The following is a 22,583-nucleotide window of genomic DNA, read 5'->3' as shown; positions in this document are numbered from 1 at the left end:
TATTCATTTTATCTCCAGTCTGTAGGCTACAAAAAAGGCCACATACTCTTTCTACCATATCCTATATCTGCTACATGATATATGTTAGGTTACTTTTGGGATGGAAATTTGGTGGAGCGCCGCAGTGATGCGTCTCTCCAACAGCACCCTATAGAGACATGCTGGGAATAGACAAGTCAAATATGTTGCGCCCTTGCCTTTGACAAGGTGAACACTGTTTATCACACAGTGGCATTAGCACTCACGTAAAAGTCCATATGCCACTGGTTGAGAGACATTGTCATTGTTTTTGGGCAGAATTATGTGAGTTTTTATGTGTTGTTGGAGGTGCGTCTTGGTTAGTTTAGCTCAGAAAATGTCGCCATCGTCAATCTGCCGCCATAAGTGGGCTGGCCGTACCTGGTCTCAGGGTACTCTGGAAGTTCCTTTGGTCAAGACGGAGTTAGCTAAATCAGCTTTAAGTTTTATTGCACCTTATCTTCAAAATGCTCTTAAATTTGATATACTGGTGCCTCTAGGCAAATTCAGAAAGCTGATTGAGGACCATGTTACTTATGAATGTGTTTGAATGACCGTTTTTTTTTCTGCTTGCATTTTGTATTTATATTTTGATGTGTTTATTTTCTTGAATTTCTGTAATTCCAGGCTCATCTGTAAAGAGACCTTGGTCTCCTGATAAAACAAAGGAGAAAAAAACAGTTGAGGAATCATATTTTAACTTGTCTGATTGCTTACCATCTTGCACACATCCAAATACATAGGCCTATTAGATTTACTGTATGAGCAAAGGCCTTTTTGGTTTACACAAAAAAGCCCAACCTATCTGAAGATAATCGACATTTTAAATATATACGCTATACAAATAGGCTATATTGTGTAGGGTATTCAGTTCTAGACAACCATTAAAAAGTTATCTGGTATGCGTGCATGCATGGTTCCTAATACATTTTAATTGTAGCCTAATGACTCACCACTGTCCCTCTTTTTTTCTGTGCTTCACGGTCTATCTGTCTTGATGGGCTGAGCGGATACAACTCGATAATATTTGTTCCGCATTCCACGTGTCCGCAAAGCGCCAGAGTATAATATCGTCCTTTACGGAAAATACCGAAGGGTGTGGTCAATTGAAGTGAAATAGATTTGTTGTGTTCTAATTAGATGCGTGTTGCTGTTCCAGCACTGTGTTGGTGTACAGCTCTTTGCCAAGAGAACCAAGTTCATGCAAATCTGCGAACATCCACCAGGGCGCATCTGTGAGCTATTACTCCCGATTTAAATGCCCTCACACACACCAACGCTTCAACCATACGCGTAGAAACAGCTACCAGCGTTCTACCCACCCGCTCGCCTGCTTCGGGGCCAAGAAATAAGAGAGAGGCGGGATAGACATGCCATCAAGGACAAAGGGGGAGCGGATTCAATAGACAGCGGGATACCTTTCCACATATTTTGGAAAATCAATGGTAGTGATTACGATATTAGATTGGTGTAGTCACAAACCCCCCTGCATACTCACACAAAGAGCAGGGCCGGGTGGAAATAAATTATAATTTAAACAAATTTAACGCGCAGCGTCAGCGCTGGTATTTTATATAAGGGACTCGAAGGAACGCAGTAAAAAAGAACATAGCTCAACCAACAATAGCCAGATTTTTGACTGAAACGCGAATACCAGTGTGTAAGAAAAGTGGAGTAGTTCAGGACGTGATTTTCCAGGTATGTATGTTTCCCTCGCTGTTAACTATTACGCATAGGCCTAATAATAAGCGCAGGTCTCTTTTTCTTCTCCATCACCTTGCACAACAAACGCTACCTGCAATGAGATCTTAAACCAAACAAATATACTCTGGTTTTCTCTGACGCAAATACAAATTAGGCCTATTCATGTTTGAATAGTGGTTGTCGGGCAAATATAATGATTTTGTGGATATTTTGAAAACGAAGAGGAATGTGATAGCCTTTTCCTCTTATTTTATGTTGTGAGATAGATTTACATGGTCAGATATTGATGGAAGGCAACACTAAAAACACAAATGATCAACAATACTGCACTGCTGATAATATCACGTTATGAGCAATTTCACCTAGGCACTTTTATTGTAGATTTAAATATGCGAAATGGTATATAGGGATATGTTCAATGACATTGAAATGCTTGATATACCCATGTATATACTTTATACATCTCTTGAGTTTAGCACAACTGTCATAGCATGAGCTTACCCTACCCTATCATAACCTAAAATAATGTTTAATTACCCCATTGTTTACAAATAACAATAGTGTGAACAAATGTAAATACATGTTTTAAACTATCACGTGGATTACACTAATGACCATTGAACAGATTCCCAGGTCACAGACTGCACCTTTTAATATCTGTCTCTCTAAAGCAGGGGTGTCAAACGCATTTTGCCCTGGGGACCTCATTCGGTCTTCAATGAGGTCCGGAGGGCTGCACTGAAATTGGTTATATTTCTTGCCTGTTGAAAATAAAGGTCAATTTAAAATATATATATTTTTACATTTGTATTTTTTTAGTCCACCACCACTGCGAGCCAGATTGTACCCCCTCCGTATATTTGACACACCTGCTCTAAAGCTTAAGCAAACTACAGATTTACTGTAGGTTTTTAATGATCAGTGTAGTTGCTGGTGCTGTTGTTCTGATTAAAGTACAATACTGCAGTAAGGCATGCATTTAGAAATGTACTCAGATTTCAAGCATTTCCTTTTGCTCTCTTGCTTTACTTTCTTACCATCATTTAGGCTGTATCTGTTCTCCCTTCCTTCCTCAAATCTCTTTCTCTCCCCACTTCTGTTTTCCTCCACTCTCTGTCAGGCTGTTCTGATACTAAGCCATGGTGTCTACAGTTCTTGCTGTGACACTATCTGTCACCATCCTCCACCTAACAACAGGTAATGTGTGTGTGTGTGTGTGTGTGTGTGTGTGTGTGTGTGTGTGTGTGTGTGTGTGTGTGTGTGTGTGTGTGTGTGTGTGTGTGTGTGTGTGTGTGTGTGTGTGTGTGTGTGTGTGTGTGTGTGTGTGTGTGTGTGTGTGTGTGGTTAGTGCTGAGCGATTAACTGAAATGTTGGTTATTTTTTGTTTTTTAAATAACAATTTGACTGAAATCAGTTACATTATTTTTGAATTTCATGTCATTCAGCTTTTTCTGTGAACTCAATGCAATGTGCGCTGTAGTTTCTCTAGAGATAAGTCCGATCCTATGCCCGAACTGTGCTTAGTAGTAGGGATTTGTAGTTTATTACAACAGTCCAAATTTATTTATACTGTAGTTCTCCGCAGAAAATTGGATAATTAACTACAATGACCATAATCCATCGTGCGGCTAAACTTGTCCGGTCTTTGTTTCTTTTACGTCTGCTACTTGAGAGAAGAATGCGCAATCAAGAGGGCAGTTTATTTGGCGTAGGTATCTCTACCTGAAAATACCATACATGATCTAAGTGATTGATAGTTGGCATTCAGCAGTCATAAAAATATGGCTTATTTACTTTGAGAAACTACTAAAAAAGTGTCTTTGTCAGACAGCATAGCCAGCAGCTCTATAGAGATGATAGGATTACTTGGAATGACATAAATTGTCAAATAAAACAAATGTAATATACACAACTACTGACATATTTTATTAAAGTAAATTAATGTGAATAACTGATGGTTAATATATGATAAACAGTCATGGGCAGTCACTACTATCATGGGACTTTTATTAATGGATTTATCTGTGTTACAAAATTCATCCCACATATTTAAAACATTTAATGTTTTAAAAAATTATTGAAATTGAACATTTGATATTTTTATAATCAAACCGACCTCAAATAGCTCTAATCACTCTGCACTAGCGTGTGTGCGGAAGTGATAGAGAAAGAGGCAGCAATGTTTGTAATGTAAATGTGATTGGTGTTTCTTGATTAATTTTAAAAAAATAACGAATTTGCCAATCATAGTTTAAATATATATATCTTTCCACTTAGGTGTGAGCTTTGTGACACCTGACCATGAGGCTACTCCCACAGCAAGTCCTGGTCCCCATCCATTGGGTGAGCTGATCCATGCAGCCCTTCTGAGTAAGGAGTACCTGGGCCATGCCTCAATCAATACAGGTAGTATAGCTCACCATAGCAGTTTTACATTATTCTATCAATACTGATATTAATTAATATCAGTAAAATTTATTAGTCACATGCGCCAAACACAACCTACAGTGAAATGCTTACTTACGAGCCCCTAACCAACAATGCATTGGAAAAATATGGATAAGAATAAGAAATAAAAGTAACAGGTAATTAAAGAACAGCAGTAAAATAACAATTAGGAGACTATATACAGGGGGGTATCGGTACAGAGTCAATTTGTGGGGACACCGGTTAGTTGGAGGTAATATGTACATGTAGGTAGAGTTATTAAAGTGACTATGCATAGATGATAACAACAGAGAGTATTAAACATATCCAGGTCAATTACTTGATAAGCATATCCAGTAAATAAGTAAGTAAATCCAGCTAATTATCATACAGGATGTCCAGATAATAACCAATGAGTACATCCACATCATAAAGAGGTGTGTGGGAGGTGGCATTTCATTAGATGTTCAGAGTCTTATGACTTGGGGTAGAAGCTGTTTAGAAGCCACTTGGACCTAGACATGGCGCTCCCGGTACCGCTTGCCGTGCGGTAGCAGAGAGAGAACAGTCCATGACTAGGGTGGCTGGAGTCTTTGACAACTGTTAGGGCCTTCCTCTGACACCGCCTGGTATAGCTGTCCTGGATGGCAGGAAGCTTGGCCCCAGTGATGTACTGGGCCGTTCGTACTACCCTCTGTAGTGCCGTGCAGTCGGAGGCAGAGCAGTTGCCATACCAGGCAGTGATGCATCCTGAGGGGAAGTAGGTTTTGTTGTGCCCTCTTCACGACTGTCTTGGTGTGCTTGGACCATGTTAGTTTGTTGGTAATGTGGATGTGGACAATATGCTACTACTAATTAATAATAACAACTGAAATACTTTTATTTATAAAGCCCTTTTCAAATGAACCAAAACCAACTGCATATATAGAAGGGTAGGCTGGGGCCAAGATGCGGACCAATCAACACACTCATGACAAAACTTGGCGTGTTTAAAACAGGGATGGGCAACTTTGATGGGGTTGGGGGCCACAAGAAATCGTAACTTATCACAGGGGACTGTAGTGGCTTGTGGGTCTGCGCACCCAAATCCATATCCACACATTCACTCCTTTTGGGGCCTAAGCAAAATTAAGTTTTACACATCATTCCATGCAATTCTACTCATTTTGCCATAGGGTGTGTTATGCAGGTGGTGAGGACCCAAAAGCGATATAACGAAAACAGAGTCTTTAATGTCCAAACAGGAAAACATAACTCCTCAATCATTACAGGGGAAGTCCAAACAGGAAAACACAAATCCTCTAGTTTAACAGGAGAGTCCCCCTTCTAGTTGTTGAGGAGAGTTGCAGGGCTAGCGGCAAATAGACTGCAGGTCCCTTCGGGTAGGCGCGGGCCGTAGAGGATAGAGACACCTGCTCACACGTAGTATCTGATGTGAGGCAGAATACAACTGGACGGAACCAAAAGCAAAGCAAACAGCAAACAAGAATCCGACAAGGACAGAAGCAGAAACAGAGAGAAAATAGAGACTTAATCAGAGGGCAAAATAGGGGACAGGTGTGAAAGAGTAAACAAGGTCTTTAGGAGAATGAGGAACAGCTGGGGGCAGGAGCAGGAACGATAGAGAGAGAGAGGAATAGAGAGAAAGAAACCTAATAAGACCAGCAGGGGAAACGAAGAAAGAGAAAGCACAGGGACAAGACATGACAATACAATACATGACAGGGTGTTGAAATGTTTGAATTTTTATATAATATCTGACAGAGTGACTTGTTATCAACGTGGGCCCCCATTCGGTATTTCAACCATTATTACTACAAGTTTAGATGGCTGGTCGCAAGGCTAATTTACAATCTAAAAATGTTAGCTGACTTCAGCTAATTCAGTGGCTTTCAGTAACTGACATCACAAGAAAACTGCTGATGCAAAACCATATTTCAAAATTGCACCTTGTATACTACTATTGTGGAGGCTGTCCTTCTCCGTGGCCGACGTGAGTAAAACATTTAAACGTGTTAACCCTCGCAAGACCGGCATCCCTAGCCACGTCCTCAGATCATGCGCAAACCAGCTGGCTGGTGTGTTTACGGACATATTCAATCCATCTCTATCCCAGTCTTCCTTCCCCACATGCTTCAAGATGGCCACCATTGTTCCTGTTCCCAAGACAGCTAAGGTAACTGAACTAAATGACTATCCCACATAGCACTCACTTCTATCATCATGAAGTGCTTTGAGAGACTAGTCAAGGATCGTATCACCTCCACCCTACCTGATACCCTAGACCCACTCCAATATGCTTACTGCCCCAATAGGTCCACAGACAATGCAATCACCATCACACTACCCTATCCCATCTGGACAAGAGGAATACCTGTTCATTGACAACAGCTCAGCATTCAACACCATAGTACCCTTCAAACTCATCATTAAGCTTGAGACCCTGGGTCTCGACCCCAGCATGTGCAACTGGGTCCTGGACTTCCTGACGGGCCGCACCCAGGTGGTGAAGGTAGGAAACAACATCCCCACTCCGCTTATCCTCAACACTGGGGCCCCACAAGGGTGCGTTCTCAGCCCTCTCCTGTACTCCCTGTTCACCCATGACTGCGTGGTCACTACAGTGGTAGGCTTGATTACCGACAACGACGAGACAGCCTACAGGGAGATGGTGAGGGCCCTCTGAGTGTGGTGTCAGGAAAATAACCGCTCACTCAACGTCAGCAAAACAAAAGAGATGATTATGGACTTCAGGAAACAGCAGAGGGAGCACCCCCCCTATCCACATTGATGGGACAGCAGTGGAGAAGGTGGAAGGTTTTAAGTTCCTCGGCGTACGTATCACCGACAAACTGAAATGGGCCACACACACAGTAGTGTGGTGAAGAAGGCGCAACAGTGGCTCTTCAACCTCAGGAGGCTGAAACAATTTGGCTTGTCACCGAAAACCCCCACTAACTTTTACAGGTGCACAATTGAGAGCATCTTGTCAGGCTATATCACCGTCTGGTACGGCAACTGCACCCCCCACACGACCTGTTCACCCCACTTACATCCAGAAGTCCAATACAGGTGCATCAAAGCTGGGATAGAAGCTATTTTTCAATCTTTCTATCTCAAGGACATCAGATTATTAAACAGCCCCCACTAGCACAGAGAAGCCGCTGCCTACCTACAGACTTGATATCATTGGCGACTTTAATAAATGGAACACTAATCACTTTAATAATGTTTACATATCTCACATTACTCATCTCATATGTATATACTGTATACTGTGTCCTTCACTATCTATTCTTTACTATCTATTGCATCTTAGTCGCTCTGTCACTGCTCATCCATATATTTTATACTTATGTATTCTCATCCCATTCCTTTACTAGATTATCTCTATTTGGTTTTGTTGTGCAGTTTGTTAGATATTACCTTTAGATACTGCTGCACTGTCGGATCTAGAAGCATAAGCATTTTGCTACACTCGCGATAACATCTGCTAGCCATGTGTATGTGACCAATAAGATTTGATTTTTGATTTGATTTGATATTCTAATCCCTAATAGTAAATTGCTGAAAATGAAAAATCCCAGAAATGTTCCAAGCGTATTTCTCTCAAATTTTCTGCACAACTGTGTTTACTTTCCTGTTAGTGAGCATTTCTCCTTTGCCAAGATAATCCATTCACGTGACAGGTGTGGTATATCAAGAAGCTGATTAAAGGAGTTTATCACACAACACAATGCCAGATGTCTCAAGTTTTGAGGGAGCTGTGCAATTGGCATGCTGCTGCAGGAATGTCCACCAGAGCTGTTGCCAGAGAATATAATGTTAATTTCTCTCATTTCTACGACCAACGTCGTTTTAGAGAATTTATATACATGTGGTCTGCGGACTCAGAACTGCAGACCACGTGTATGGCGTCGTGTGGGAGTGTTTTGTTGATGTCAACATTGTGAACAGAGTGCCCTATAGCAGGGTTTTGGTATGGGCAGGCATAAGTTATGGACAACGAACACAATTGCGTTTTATCGATTGGCAATTTAATGTATAGAGATACTGTAACGAGATTCTGAGGCCTATTGTTGTGCCATTCATCCGCCGCCATCGTCTCATGTTTCAGCATGATAATGCATGGCCCCACGTCGCAAGGATCTGTACATAATACCTGCAAGCTAAACATTTTCCAGTTCTCCCATGGCCTGCATACTCTACTCAGACATGTCACCCATTGCGCATGTTTGGGATACTATGGGTCGTATGTACGACAGTGTTCCACTCCCGCCAATATCCAACAACTTTGCACAGCCATTGAAGATGAGTGGGACAACATTCTACAGGCCTGATCAACTATGCAAAGGAGATGTGTCGCACTGCATGAGGCAAATGGTGGTCAGATCAAATACTAACTGGTTTTCTGATCTACTCCCTACCTCCCTACCTTTTCCTCATCAAGCTACACAATACCCCATAATAACAAAGCAAAAACAGGTTTCAATACATTGTTGCTAATTTATCAAATTTAAAAATCAGAAATTTCGCATTTACGTAAGTATTCCTTTACTCAGTAATTTGTTGAAGCACCTTTGGCAGCCGTTACAACTTTGATTATTGTGTATGATGCTACAAGCTTGGCACACCTGTATTTGGGAGTTTCTCCCATTCTTCTCTGCAGATCCTCTCAAGCTCTGTCAGGTTGATGGGGAGTATTGCTGCACAGCTATTTTTAGGTCGGGTTCAAGTCTGGGGTCTGGATGGGCCACTCAGGGACATTCAGAGACTTGTCCCCCAGCCACTCCTGCGTTGTCTTGGCTGTACTCTTAGGGTTGTTGTCCTATTGGAAGGTGAACCTTCGCCTAGTCTGAGCTCTCTGGAGCAAGTTTTCATCAAGGATCTCTGTACTTTGCTCCGTTCATCTTTGCCTCTATCCTGACTAGTCTTCCAGTCCCTGCCGCAGAAAAACATCCCCACAGCATCCCCAGTACCCTTCCCAGATCTGTGGTTCAATACAATTCTGTCCCCGCACTCTACGGACAATTTGTTTGAGCCCATGGCTTGGTTTTTGCTCTGATAGGCGCTGTCAACTATGGGTCCTTATATAGACAGGTGTGTGTTTCCAAATGATGTCCAATCATTTGAATTGACCACAGGTGGACTCCAATCAAGTTGTAGAAACTTCTCCAAGATGATCAATGGAAACAGGATGCACCTGAGCTCAATTCGAGTCTCATGACATACTTATGTAAATATGGTATTTATAAAAACCTGTTTTGCTTTGTCATGGGTTATTGTGTATAGATTGCTGAGTGGAAAAAAAGTGTTTGTATATAATTTTATTCAAGTTTGATAAAATGTACACCAATGTAAGTAGAACGATTTTACCATATCCCAACCACCCTTCCTCCCTCCACACAACACTTCCACCCCCCCGTCCCTTCCTTACTTCTACGCCCTTCCTCAGTTCACCCACCTCAATTCCCTCACAACCACTCACCCCAACCACCCTCCCCATATACCCAACCCACCCCACACCCTCCCACAGTTCGGTCCTAGAAAAACATTCCACAGAGATATCACAACAAATAAACAAGAATACAGGAAAAATGAAATTGTCTCACATACAAACAACTCAATACAGATTCAAAATACAAAAAGTGGAGCAACCAAAATAAATAAATAAATGATCAGTAAACAGACAAACTTGCTTGTACTGGATAGCATTATATTGATGACTGCACCTGTAATGTAATGACTACTTGAAACCTTAAAGCATCTCATCATACGGGAACCTTGCAAGCCATTGAAGTATGATATAAATGGTTGCCATTTTCTAACAGAGAATATAATTATACGTCGAGTCAATAAGGATGTAAAGGAACAGTATCGGCATGTTTGGGGTCCAAGGAGAACAAGTCTTCCAGAATACCAAAAACAGCTACCAAAGGTCATGGCTGCAGGTTAATTTCAAGCACCTCAGATCATTTAAAAACATTATAGAATCCCAGTCATTTTGTAGTTTTGAACATTGAATGAATGTTGAGACATGACATCTATCACACTCATCATTTACATTTGCAGATAGTTCAGACAATCTTGATTTGGAAAAATGCACTCTATATAAAAACCTTAAATTGTATGTGACCAAGACGAACACAAGATGTAGTGGAGCCGTACTCTATCAATCGCCTCATCCCGCCACTCATGTGTACATTCAACACCCATTTCCTGTTCCCATGCAGATTTAGTTTTGTTAGTGGAATGTTTGTCCAATGACATAATACACAGATCTGAGAAATTACTGCTTTCTGTCGAAGTGATAGAGTCAATATGCCATTCCAGGGTTAGCAAGGGGTGGAGCAGGAGGCCAGAACATTGTGAGGAGACACAATGCCTAATTTGAAGGTAACTGAAAAAGTGAGATGGAGGCAAAGAGACCCAGTTGGGAAAACTAGAAAAATGCCATCTACATATAAGGACTTAATACATTTACTTGTCTAGTAAAATAAATCATTATCTATTAGGGAAGCGGAGAATAAGTGATTCTTATCAATAGGATCCATAGTAGATGCAGAGGAGAAATTAAAACAGTCGAAACTGATACCAAATCTTAAGTGTGGAAAGCACTACAGGATTTCCAGTATAGCGAAAGGGGGATGCTGGGAGAAAAGAGCAGAGTAAAGTAGGAAGAGAAGCAGAAATACAAGAATGTGCCTCTAGGTGGCACCATGGTGTATATATATGCCATTTAGCAGACGCTTTTATCCAAAGCGACTTACAGTCATGTGTGCATACATTCTACGTATGGGTGGTCCCGGGGATCGAACCCACTACCCTGGCGTTACAAGCGCCATGCTCTACCAACTGAGCTACAGAAGGACTATGTAACCAGAATGGCAATTTCTGAAAGTTGTCTGCCCAGTAATAGTATAAAAAGTTGGGTAGTGCAAGCCCTCCACTAAACGTGCATCTTTGAAGTAAAGATCTACTGACTCCGGGTACCTTTCCTCCCCAGATAAATGTGATAACAGCCCAAATGATTGACTTGGTAAAAACAATGGGAGAGATTGAAATAGATAATGGAATTTGGGTAAACTGTTCATTTTTACAGCATTAATCCTTACTATAAGTGATATTGGTAAGTTACCCCATCTCTGAAAATCTGATTTCATTTGCGTAAGGAGGGGAGCAAAGTTTGCAGAAAAAGAGAATGTAATTAACGAGTTACGTTCACTCCAAGATATTTGAAACCAGAGCAACTAAGCTGAAAGTCAAGTCTGTCTGCTGGAGTTGTAGCGCCTGATTGGGAAGCACTCACTTTTCTAGAGATTCATCTTATAACCGAGAAGGAGCCAAAGTTCTCCAGAATGTCAGCAGACGACTTGCCCTGTCTCCATGTTCATAGTAGGTACCACGTGAATGCAATAGTAACGGGGTTCTGCATCTGTAAAACCAGATCAAATTAGATTTATTTGTCACATACACATGGGTTAGCAGATGTTAATGCGAGTGTAACGAAATGCTTGTGCTTCTAGTTCCGACCATGCAGTAATATCTAACAAGTATTCTAACAATTTCACAACAACTACCTTATACACACAAGTGTAAAGGAATTAATATGAATATTTACATACAGATATATGAATGAGCGATGGCCAAATGGCAAAGGCAAGATGCAGTAGATGGTATTAGAGTACAGCATATACATATGAGATGAGTAATGTAGGTAAAGTAGCATTGTTTCAAGTTGCTAGTGATACATTTATTACATACATTTTTTTATTATTAAAGTGGCCAGAGATGAGTCTGTATGGTTGGCAGCAGCCACTCAATGTTAGTGATGGCTGTTTAACAGTCTGATGGCCTTGAGATAGAATCTGTTTTTCAGTCTCTCAGTCCCCGCTTTGATGCACCTGTACTGACCTCGCCTTCTGGATGATAGCGGGTGAACAGGCAGTGGCTCAGGTGGTTGTTGTCCTTGATGATCTTTTGGCCTGCCTGTGACATCGGGTGGTGTAGGTGTCCTGGAGGGCAGGTAGTTTGCCCCCGGTGATGCGTTGTGCAGACCTCACTACTCCCTCTGGAGAGCCTTACGGTTGTGGGCGGGCCAATTGCCATACCAGGCGGTGATACAGGATGCTCGATTGTGCATCTGTAAAAAGTTTGTGAGTGTTTTTTGGTGACAAGCCAAATTTCTTCAGCCTCCTGAGGTTGAAGAGGAGCTGCTGCGCTTCTTCACCACACTGTCTGTGTGGGTGGACCATTTCAGTTTGTCCGTGATGTGTACGCCGAGGAACTTAAAACTTTCCACCTCCTCCACTAAATGTCCCGTTGATGTGGATAGGGGCTGCTCTCTCTGCTGTTTCCTGAAGTCCACGATCATCTCCTTTGTTTTGTTGACATTGAGAGGAGGTTATTTTCCCTGACACCACACTCCCGAGGGCCCTCACCTCCTCCCTGTAGGCCATCTCGTTGTTGTTGGTAATCAAGCCTACCACTGTATTGTTGTCTGCAAACTTGACAATTGAGTTGGAGGCGTGCATGGCCATGCAGTCATGGGTGAACAGGAGTACAGGAGAGGGCTGAGAACGCACCCTTGTGGGGCCCAAATGTTGAGGATCAGCGGGGTGGAGATGTTGTTTCCCTACTCTCAGCACCTGGGGGCGGCCCGTCAGGAAGTCCAGGACCTAGTTCCACAGGGCAGGGTCAAGACCCAGGGTCTCGATCTTAATGACGAGTTTGGAGGGTACTATGGTGTTAAATGCTGAGCTGTAGCTGATGAACAGCATTCTTACATAGGTATTCCTCTGTCCAGATGGGATAGGGCAGTGTGCAGTGTGATAGCGATTTCATTGTCTGTGGACCTATTGGGGCGGTAAGCAAACTGGAGTGGGTCTAGGGTGTCAGGTAGGATGGGGGTGATATGGTCCTTGACTAGTCTCTCAAAGCACTTCATGATGATGGATGTGAGTGCTACGGTGCGATAGTCATTTAGCTCGGTTACCTTAGCTTTGATGGGAACAAGAACAATGGTGGCCCTCTTGAAGCATGTGGAACAGCAGAATGGGATAACGATTGATTGAATATGTCCGTAAACACACCAGCTTGCTGGTCTGCACATGCTCTGAGGACGCGGCTGGGGATGCCCCGTCTGGGCCGGCAGCATTGCGAGGGTTAGCACGTTTAAATGTTTTACTCACGTTAGCTGCAGTGAAGGAGAGCCCGAAGGTTTTGGTAGCGGGCCATGTCAGTGGCACTGTATTGTCCTCAAAGCGAGCAAAGAAGTTGTTTAGTTTGTCTGGGCGCAAGCCATCGTGGTCCGTGATGGGGCTGGTTTTCCTTTTGTAGTCTGTGATTGACTGTAGACCCTGCAACATACTTCTCGTGTCTGAGCTGTTGAACTCTACTTTGTCTCTACAGTTTAGTGACGCGTATCTTGTTTGATCGACTTGCGGATGGAATTTGTATTCGGTCATGTTTCCGGTCACCTTGCCCTGATTAAAAGCAGTGGTACACGCTTTCAGTTTTGCGTGAATGCTGCCATCAATCCACGGTTTCTGGTTGGGGAGGGTTTTAATAGACGCTGTGGGTACAACATCACCGATGCACTTGCTAATAAACTCGCTCACGAAACTATGTGGACATATCCCAGTCCCACGTGATCGAAGCAAACTTGAAGCATGGAATCCGATTGTAATACGAAAGTTGCAACAATTTAAAAACACAATGGTGTTCTCCGTTTTGCTCTACAGCCCCCACAAGTGTCACAGGACTCATCTGAAGTTAACCCGGTACCGGTTAAAACATTTTATGGATGTATGGAGGTAGTTTTGTGACAACAAAAACGGGGTTAAATATGAGTCAAAAACTAAAATATTCCCTGAATTTTCTTATGTCCTATATATAAGGACAGACATTTCAAAACCTTATTCCTTAGGAAGTATTTTTTGACTCTGTTTTGCCATTTATGAATGTGTTATTCAATGTGTTCTTATGGGCTATAGTAGATATACTACTATACTATAGTAGAAAAATTCAATATTTTATCAAATACTAAAACAAATATTTTGATTTTTGCGTGACCATCTAAAAATTCCATATGTTAGCTTCCCCGTCCACATTGATATTATGGAGTATTGTGTATAGGCCAGTGAAAATCTCAATTTATTCCTTTTAAATTCATACTGTAGCACAGCAAAATGTGGAAAAAGTCAAGGGGTGTGAATACTTTTTGGAAATTGATCCGACTGCAAAAGAGGGGCCCATGGGCCGCCAGTTGCCCATCCCTGGTTTGAACACTCTGCCTTGATTGCAGGCACAACAACCAAACCTATTCAGGCTGTACCACAGCTTGGGCAGACTGAGCCTGCAGCCACTGTAATGCTACCAGGGGTGCTAACCACAGCCCTGACTTCATCGCCCCCAGCCAGCCAATCAGGAGCAGGAAAAACTGTAACATCACCCACAGAGGAGGAGACGACAACCACTTTGATCACCACCACAACCATCACCACAGTGCATATGCCGGGTAAATGAATGGCAGGATTGCATGCCTAACATTATGTAATGTTAGGATGAATGTAGTGTTTCATAGGCATTACTTCCATAGGGTTGAGATATTTGTGCATTTTCAGTCAAGTATCCTGACTTTCTCTCTCCAGTGCAGTGCAATGCCAGTCTCTCTGGGATGGAGGGCATTGTGGAGTCTCCAAATCTCTCTCCTCATCCCCTTACTCTCCTCTGGAGTGCATCTACAGCATCACAGTGTATCCGGGTTATGGAGTGGAAATTCAGGTAAGGCACCGTTAGTCATCAAATCAAATAAAATGTTTCACATGCGCCAAATACAACAACTTTGTTCAGTTGCTAAAAAAAATGTTGGAGACCCCTCCAGCAACTTTTATTGGTAAAAGATTCTAGCTACAAATTCAGCTACTTTTCAGGCTGCCTTTGGGGAGTTTTGATACTGAGGGTTTCTATAGTTTTGATAGTATTTAGCTAGTCTTGCTAACACCAGCCTCTCGACGTCCTTGACGTGAGTCTGGAACAGCTGCTTTGATGTGTCGGCAAGAAGCGACCATAATGAAGGGGCTGTGCCTCAGACTTCAAAGCGGCATCCTACACTGGTTGGATATCCCGATTTTGAATTGAATCATGATCTTTTGTTTTACATAGGACCGCTTCAGCCCTTCCGCTTCCAGGATAAGTAAACACACACAGTAGCTAGCTAACACAAACCTTTGGAAGTTCGGACATTGTTGGCCACTATTCTTTATTTATTCAGGGAAACCCCATTGAGACTGTCTCATTCACAAGAGGGCTCTGATAACAACAATATAACAACACAAAACAGCAATACAAAAAGCAATACAAAACTCAACATTTATGAAAAACAGTCACAGTACTCCGCTTACAATTAACACCTAAGCCGCAGAGTGACACCAGAACATCTAATTGTAATGAGTTCTCCAAATTGTTCCAGCAGTGAGGCGCATTAAAGCTAAAAGCGGATTTACCTAATTCGGTGGAGACCCGAGGAACCTCAAGTTAACCAACCCTGTGAACGTGTTTGGTAACGCATGTTTTTATACTTAAACAACGAAGTCAGAAGCTTGTGTAGTGGAACTTTGTAAACAAAAAGGGAATAGTGAAGTGATCTACGGGACTTTAATGAGAACCAGCCAACCTTTTAGTACAAGATGCAGGGATGAGTATTAAAACTGCAACCTGTGATAAAGCGAAGGGCGCTATTGTAGACGGCATCCAAAGGTTTAAAAATTGACTGTACAATCTGATCCTGCCATTTTAAGGAGAGGCAAGATCTATTTCTGAAAAAGAAGCCCAGGATTCTAGCAGCCATATTTAGCACTAACTGAAGTTTATTTAGTGATTTATCCAGGTAGCCGGAAAGTAGAGCATTGCAGTAGTCTTTGATTTTTGCAATGTTTACGTAGATGGAAAAAAGCTGTCCTTGAAACAGTCTTGATATGTTCGTCAAAAGAGAGATCAGGGTCCAGAGTAACGCCGAGGTCCTTTATGTATGTCTTTATTTGAGACGAGTGTACAACCATTAAGATTAATTGTCAGATTCAACAGAAGATCTCTTGGGACCTAGAACAAGCATATCTGTTTTGTCCGAGTTTAAAAGTAGAACGTTTGCAGCAATCCACTTCCTTATGTCTGAAACACAGGCTTCTAGCGAGGACAATTTTGGGGCTTCACCATGTTTCATTGAAATGTACAGCTGTGTGTCATCTGCATAGCAGTGAAAGTTAACATTATATTTTCGAATGACATCCCCAAGAGGTAAAATATATAGTGAAAACAATAGTGGTCCTAAAACGGAACCTTGAGAAACACCGAAATTTACAGTTGATTTGTCAGAGGACAAACAATTCAGAGACAAACTGATATCTTTCCGACAGATAAGATCTAAACCAGGCCAGAACTTGTACATGTAGACCAATTTGGGTTTCCAATCTCTCCAAAGAATGTGGTGATCCATGGTATCACATTTACATTTAAGTCATTTAGCAGACGCTCTTATCCAGAGCGACTTACAAATTGGATCAAAAGCAGCACTAAGGTCTGGGAGCACGAGGACAGATGCAGAGCCTCAGTCTGATGCCATTAAAATGTAATTTACCACCTTCACAAGTGCAGTCTCAGTGCTATGATGGGGTCTAAAATCAGACTGAAGCATTTCATATACATTCTTTGTCTTCAGGGAGGCAGTGAGTTACTGCGCAACAGCCTTCTCTAAAGTTTTTGAGAGGAATGGAAGATTCGATATAGGCCAATAGTTTTTATATTTTCTGGGTCAAGGTTTGGCTTTTTCAAGAGAAGCTTTATTACTACCACTTTCTAGTCAGGACCGAGAGACAGATGAACAGAGCAAAGTACAGAGAGATCCTTGATGAAAACCTGCTCCAGAGCTCTCCGGGCCTCAGACTGGGGTGAAGGTTCACCTTCCAACAGGAAAATTACCCTAAACACACAGCTAAAACAACACAGGAGTGGCTACGGAAAGTCTCTGAATGTCCTTGAGTGGCCCAGCCAGAGCCCGGACTTGAACCCAATCAAACAAAGAGCTGAAAGAGAGAGAGAGAGCTGAAAACCTGTGCGACGACGCTCCCCATCCAACCTGACAGAGCTTGAATCAGAATATAGTGTAGACATTGTTAATGTGGTAAATAACTATTGTACCTGGAAACGGCTGTTTTTTAATGGAATATCTACAGAGGCCCATTATCAGCAACCATCACTCCTGTGTACCAATGTGTTAGCTAATCCAAGTTGATAATTTTAAAGGCTAATTGATCATTAGAAAACCCTTTTGCAATTATGTTAGCACAGCTGAAAACTGTTGTTCACTCACGCCGCCAAACTTACCCTAGTAAAACTGACTATCCTACAGATCACTGCAACTGTTCATAGCCCATCTGTATACAGCCCATCTATCTACCTCATCCCCATACTGTATTTATTTATTTTGCTCCTTTTGCACCACAGTATCTCTCCTTGCACATCCATCTTTTGCACATCTACCATTCCAGTGTTTAATTGCCATATTGTAATTACTTAGCCACCATGGCCTATTTATTGCCTTAACTCCCTTATTTGACCTAATTTGCACTCACTGTGTATAAACTTTCTTTTCTACTGTATTATTGACTGTATGTTTTGTTCATTCCATGTGTAACTCTGTGTTGTTGTATGTGTCGAACTGCTATGCTTTATCTTGGCCAGGTCACAGTTGCAAATGAGAACTTGTTCTCAACTGGCTTACTTGGTTAAATAAAAGTGAAATAAAAAAAAAAATAGCAGGGGGTGTAAAGCTATAACACATATGTTTTTCCAGCAGCAGGCTGTGATCAATAATGTCCAAAGCTGCACTGAAGTGTAAACAAGAAAGCCCCCACAATCATTTTATCATCAATTTCTCTCAGTTATTTGAGTCCAGGAGCCAAGATTATTTGGATGGACTCATTCCTGTAGAGTATCTTCTGTTTCCAGAAGGTGTCAAAGTTATCAATAAAAGTGACTCCAGCAGAGCTACAGTAGTCTTTAGCAAGATGTGAAATGCCAGCAGTCTACTGAATCTTTTCACATTCGCGGCCAACGATGGTACTGGGCCTGAAATTATTGGCTGTTTTTTTGAGTCTTTTAATGCTAAGATCAGTTCTTTAAAATCAATTTTAAAATGTTCCCGAGCTAGCCTTCCTGATGTCGTTTGACCACACATGGACTACAACAGTGTCAGCTCCCGGCATCTGTGGTAGAATAGTCGGAAACAGTCTTATTATATCCTGTACTCGTGCTCCTGGTAGCAGAGGGTTTTTGGCTTGGGGACCGAGATATTTCTCACCATAGAGCTGCCTATGATGACAGCCGGTGATGTTGAATGGGCCGGTCTCTCAGGCAGCCTCACAGTCTGGTGAGACTGGGAGCTCCGAGGATCTGAACCTGAGGTAGAAGCCACCGGAGAGGGAGAGAGAGCCGAGGACGAAGACGCAGGTACCTCCAGATCCGATCTTGATTGGGAAACCACCACGGACGATGTCTCCAGAACCTCTGGATCCAGGGCATAAAAGCTGTTTCTGGTCTGTGTCAGTTCCGGGCTCAACATCTCCATGGAGACCTTTGTTGCCAGAGAATGCCTTCTTCGACTTCCACGGTGAGTGACGTACCTCCATGGCTGGTTGGTTGGGTTGAGATCAACTTCGTTCTCCCTTCGGGGATGGAACCCTGCCCAGCGGCGAAACTTCCACCAGACCAGAGTGGCGTCCGGCTACTGGGATGGAAGAAAAATAAAAGTAGGTGGGCGTGAGTTCCCCAGATTATATAGGTTTGCTACTTGCTTGCTAGAAGTAGCTACTTAAAACCTGTAGTCCTCCATAAGCAAGCAGTTGCTACATTGACATTCAACACCGTCCACATTGTCCTGGATCAAAGCAAAGTAAACACAGCTCCTGCAACGTTGGAAACGTTCAATAGCGGCTTCCATTTGAGTCCACAGAGCCAGCTAGGCTAGCTAGGCTTTTGCATCTCTCCCCTATATGGAATCTTGCAGGATCCTGGGACAGATAGCAGCACTCAAAACAATTTAGCCCAACAGGATTCAAAATAAAATAAAAAATATATAAAAACACTGTCAGCTTTTAAACTGAGGTCTTTAGTTCAGGTTTCAGCATTCGACAGGTTTCAGTTTCGGTCGTACGAACAACAATACAACTTTCCCGAATTGGATCCTTTGTTCGTACTTCAGGGCAATTTCCTTATCCAGAGGCTGCTCCAAAACATCACAGAAGAGGTATTCGCAGTGGACTTCTAGTCCAACTCAATAGGCGTGAACACCATCCACCGCTCTGAGCATATTATGCAATGTTCAGTCTCAGGATAATTAAGTAGACGAGGTCAGGGCATGGATCTCCCTCCAGAGAGACATCAGGGATTGTAACATACTCTGTTTCCTGGAAACATGGCTCTCTCGGGATATACTGTCCTCGTCCGTTCAGCCATCTGGTTTCTCAGTACATCGTGCAGACAGAAATAAAGAACTCGGGAAGAAGAAAGGCTAAGTGTATGTTTCATGATTAACTACTCATGGTGTGATTGTGATAACATACAGCAACTCAAGTCCTTTTGTTCACCCGACGAGAATACCTCACAGTCAAATGCCAACCCTATTACCTCCCAAGATAATTATCTCCGGTTAGAGTCACAGCCGTGCATATTCCCCTCAAGCCGATAGCACGTCTGCCCTCAAGGAACTACACTGGACTTTATGCAAACTGGAAACCACATATCCTGTGGCCACATTTATTGTAGCTGGGGATATTAACAGAGCAAATTTGAGGAAAACACAACCGAAGTTCTACCAACACATTGACCAGCGTGTGTACTACATTCCTATATGCAGTAACTGAAACAGGAAGTATCTATGATAAGATGGTCTGACCAATCGGAATCCATGCTTCAAGATTGTTTTGATCACGCGAACTGGGATATGTTATAGCTGGGATAGCCTCTGAGAATAACATAGATGAATACACAGATACGGTGACTGAGTTCATCAGGAAGTGTTTAGGAGTTGTTCTATCCACTGTGACTATTAAAACCTAACCAAACCTGAAACTGTGTATAGATGGTAGCAATCACGCAAAACGGAAAGCGCGAACCACCGCATTTAACCATGACTAGGTGACTGGCAATATGGCTGAATACAAACAGTGTTGTTATTCGCTGCGTAAGGCATTAAAACAGGCAACACGTCAGTACAGAGTCAAAGCAGAGTCGCAATTCAACAGCACAGACATTAGATGTATGTGGCAGGATCTACAGACAATCATGGACTACAAAAGGAAAACCAGCCACATCGCAGACCCAATGTCTTACTCCCGGACAAGCTAAACACCTTCTTCGCCCGCTTTGAGGATAACACAGTGCTACCGACGTGGGCCGCTACCAAGGACTGTAGCTCTCCTTCTCTGTGGCTGACGTGAGTAAGACATTTAAATGTGTTAACCATCGCAAGGCTGCCAGCCCAGACGGCATCCCTAGCCACATCTTAAGAGCACGCGCAGACCAGCTGGCTTGAGTATTTATGGACATATTCGATCTCTCCCTTTCTCAGTCTGCTGTCCCCACTTGCTTCAATATGTCCACCATTGTTCCTGTATCCAAGAAAGCAAAGGTCACCGAGCTAAATGACTATCGCCCCGTAGCACTCACTTCTGTCATCATGAAGTGCTTTGAGAGGCTGGTTAACCTACCAGTGAAAATAGAGGGCGCCAAATTTAAACCACAGAAATCTCATAATTACAATTCCTAAAACATACATGTGTCTTACATCATTTTAAAGCTTTTCTCGTTGTTAATCCCACCAAAGTGTCCGATTTCAAATAGGCTTTTCAGCGAAAGCACTACAAACTATTATGTTAGGTCTCCACCAAACCACAATAAGCACAGCCATTTTCCAGCAAAATATAGCCTTCACAAAAAAACCAGAAATAAAGATAAAATGAATCAGTAACCTTGAATTATCTTCATCAGATGACACTCATAGGACTTTATGTTACACAATACATGCATGTTTTGTTTGATAAAGTCCATATTTATATTTTAAAAATCGGAGTTTACATTGAGTGGTTAGATTCACTAGTTCCAAAATATCAAGTGATTTTGCATAGCCCCATCATTCAACAGAAAATACTCATCATAAATGCAGATGAATGCAGATGATAATACAAGTTATACACATGGAATTATAGATATACCTCTCTTAATGCAATGATTTTTTAAAAACTTTACGGAAAAGAAAAGCATGCAATAATCTGAGACGCGCTCAAAAGTAAAAATACCACAGCTGCAAAGATTGCATCAACATAAACAGGAAATACATTAGATAAATATTCTCTTACCTTTGATGATCTACATCAGAAAGCACTCCAGGAATCCCAGGTCCACAATAAATGTTTGTTTTGTTCGAAAATGTACGTTATTTATGTCCAAATACATTCTTTTGTTAGGCGTTTGGTCTACATATCCAAACGTTAATTCTGGTCAGCGTTATATCCGACGAAAACTTCAAAAAGTGATATTACCGGTCGAAGAAACATTTCAAACTAATTGCAGAACCAATCATTAGGATGTTTTAAACATATAGCTTCAATAAAGTTCCAACCGGAGTATTCCTTCTTGTCTACATGAGCAATGGAACGCAACTGGCTACCATGAGGAAAAAGTGCATCACAAAATGGCTGCTTGATGGACATCTGATATATTCTGCTCTCATTCACTCAAACAACAACATAAAAGCCTCATTATAATTTATATTGATGGTTGACATCTAGCGGAACCCCTAGGCAGTGCAACATCATTCATATCTCAAGGGGATTTCATTGGGGACTCTGGTGAATACATACAAGCTCAGATTTCTGACTTCTTGTTTTGAATTCAACTCAGGATTTTGCCTGCCAACATGAGTTCTGTTAAACTCACAGACATCATTCAAACAGTTTTAGAAACTTCAGAGTGTTTTCTACCCAAATACTAATAATAATATGCAAATATTATTAATATGTTGTCGAAGAAAGGTTAAAGCTGGGAGCGAGATTAAAAAACAGCTTCTATCTTAAGGCCATCCGACTGTTAAATAGCCATCACTCGTCGGCTTCCACCCGGTTAAGCAATCCTGCACCTTAGAGGCTGCTGCAATATATACATAGACTTGAAATCACTGGCCACTTTAATAATGCAACACTAGTTACTTTAATAATATTTACATACTGCTTGACTCATGTCATATGTATATACTGTATTCTATTCTATTGTATTTTAGTCAATGCCACTCCAACATTGCATGATCTAATATTTATATATTTCTTAATTAGATTATTTTACTTTTAGATGTGTGTTTTGTTATGACTCGTTTAGATACT

General features: G+C 41.9%; 1 protein-coding gene across 1 annotated transcript; it reads left to right on the top strand.

Moving 5' to 3' along the window:
• The first annotated feature begins 1,681 nt into the window (after window positions 1–1,681).
• Window positions 1,682–14,938, top strand: LOC124027320 (seizure protein 6 homolog). The gene is made up of 5 exons (XM_046339780.1): window positions 1,682–1,716; window positions 2,843–2,919; window positions 4,000–4,128; window positions 14,456–14,668; window positions 14,802–14,938. The coding sequence occupies exons 2-5, from the start codon at window positions 2,862–2,864 to the stop codon at window positions 14,936–14,938; spliced, it is 537 nt and encodes a 178-aa protein (XP_046195736.1). The 5' UTR covers window positions 1,682–1,716; window positions 2,843–2,861.
• The last annotated feature ends 7,645 nt before the right edge of the window (window positions 14,939–22,583 follow it).

This window comes from Oncorhynchus gorbuscha, unplaced genomic scaffold, assembly GCF_021184085.1.
Source record: "Oncorhynchus gorbuscha isolate QuinsamMale2020 ecotype Even-year unplaced genomic scaffold, OgorEven_v1.0 Un_scaffold_3100, whole genome shotgun sequence".
Lineage (NCBI taxonomy): Eukaryota > Metazoa > Chordata > Actinopteri > Salmoniformes > Salmonidae > Oncorhynchus > Oncorhynchus gorbuscha.
This window is presented reverse-complemented; position numbering and strand designations above follow the sequence as displayed.

Excerpts from the sequence above, each read along its gene's own strand:
- LOC124027320 (XM_046339780.1), top strand. The coding sequence starts at position 2,862 with ATGGTGTCTACAGTTCTTGCTGTGACACTATCTGTCACCATCCTCCAC. Across the intron at positions 4,129-14,455 it reads CCATGCCTCAATCAATACAG|GCACAACAACCAAACCTATT; the intron begins GTAGTATAGCTC and ends CCTTGATTGCAG. Across the intron at positions 14,669-14,801 it reads CACCACAGTGCATATGCCGG|TGCAGTGCAATGCCAGTCTC; the intron begins GTAAATGAATGG and ends TTCTCTCTCCAG.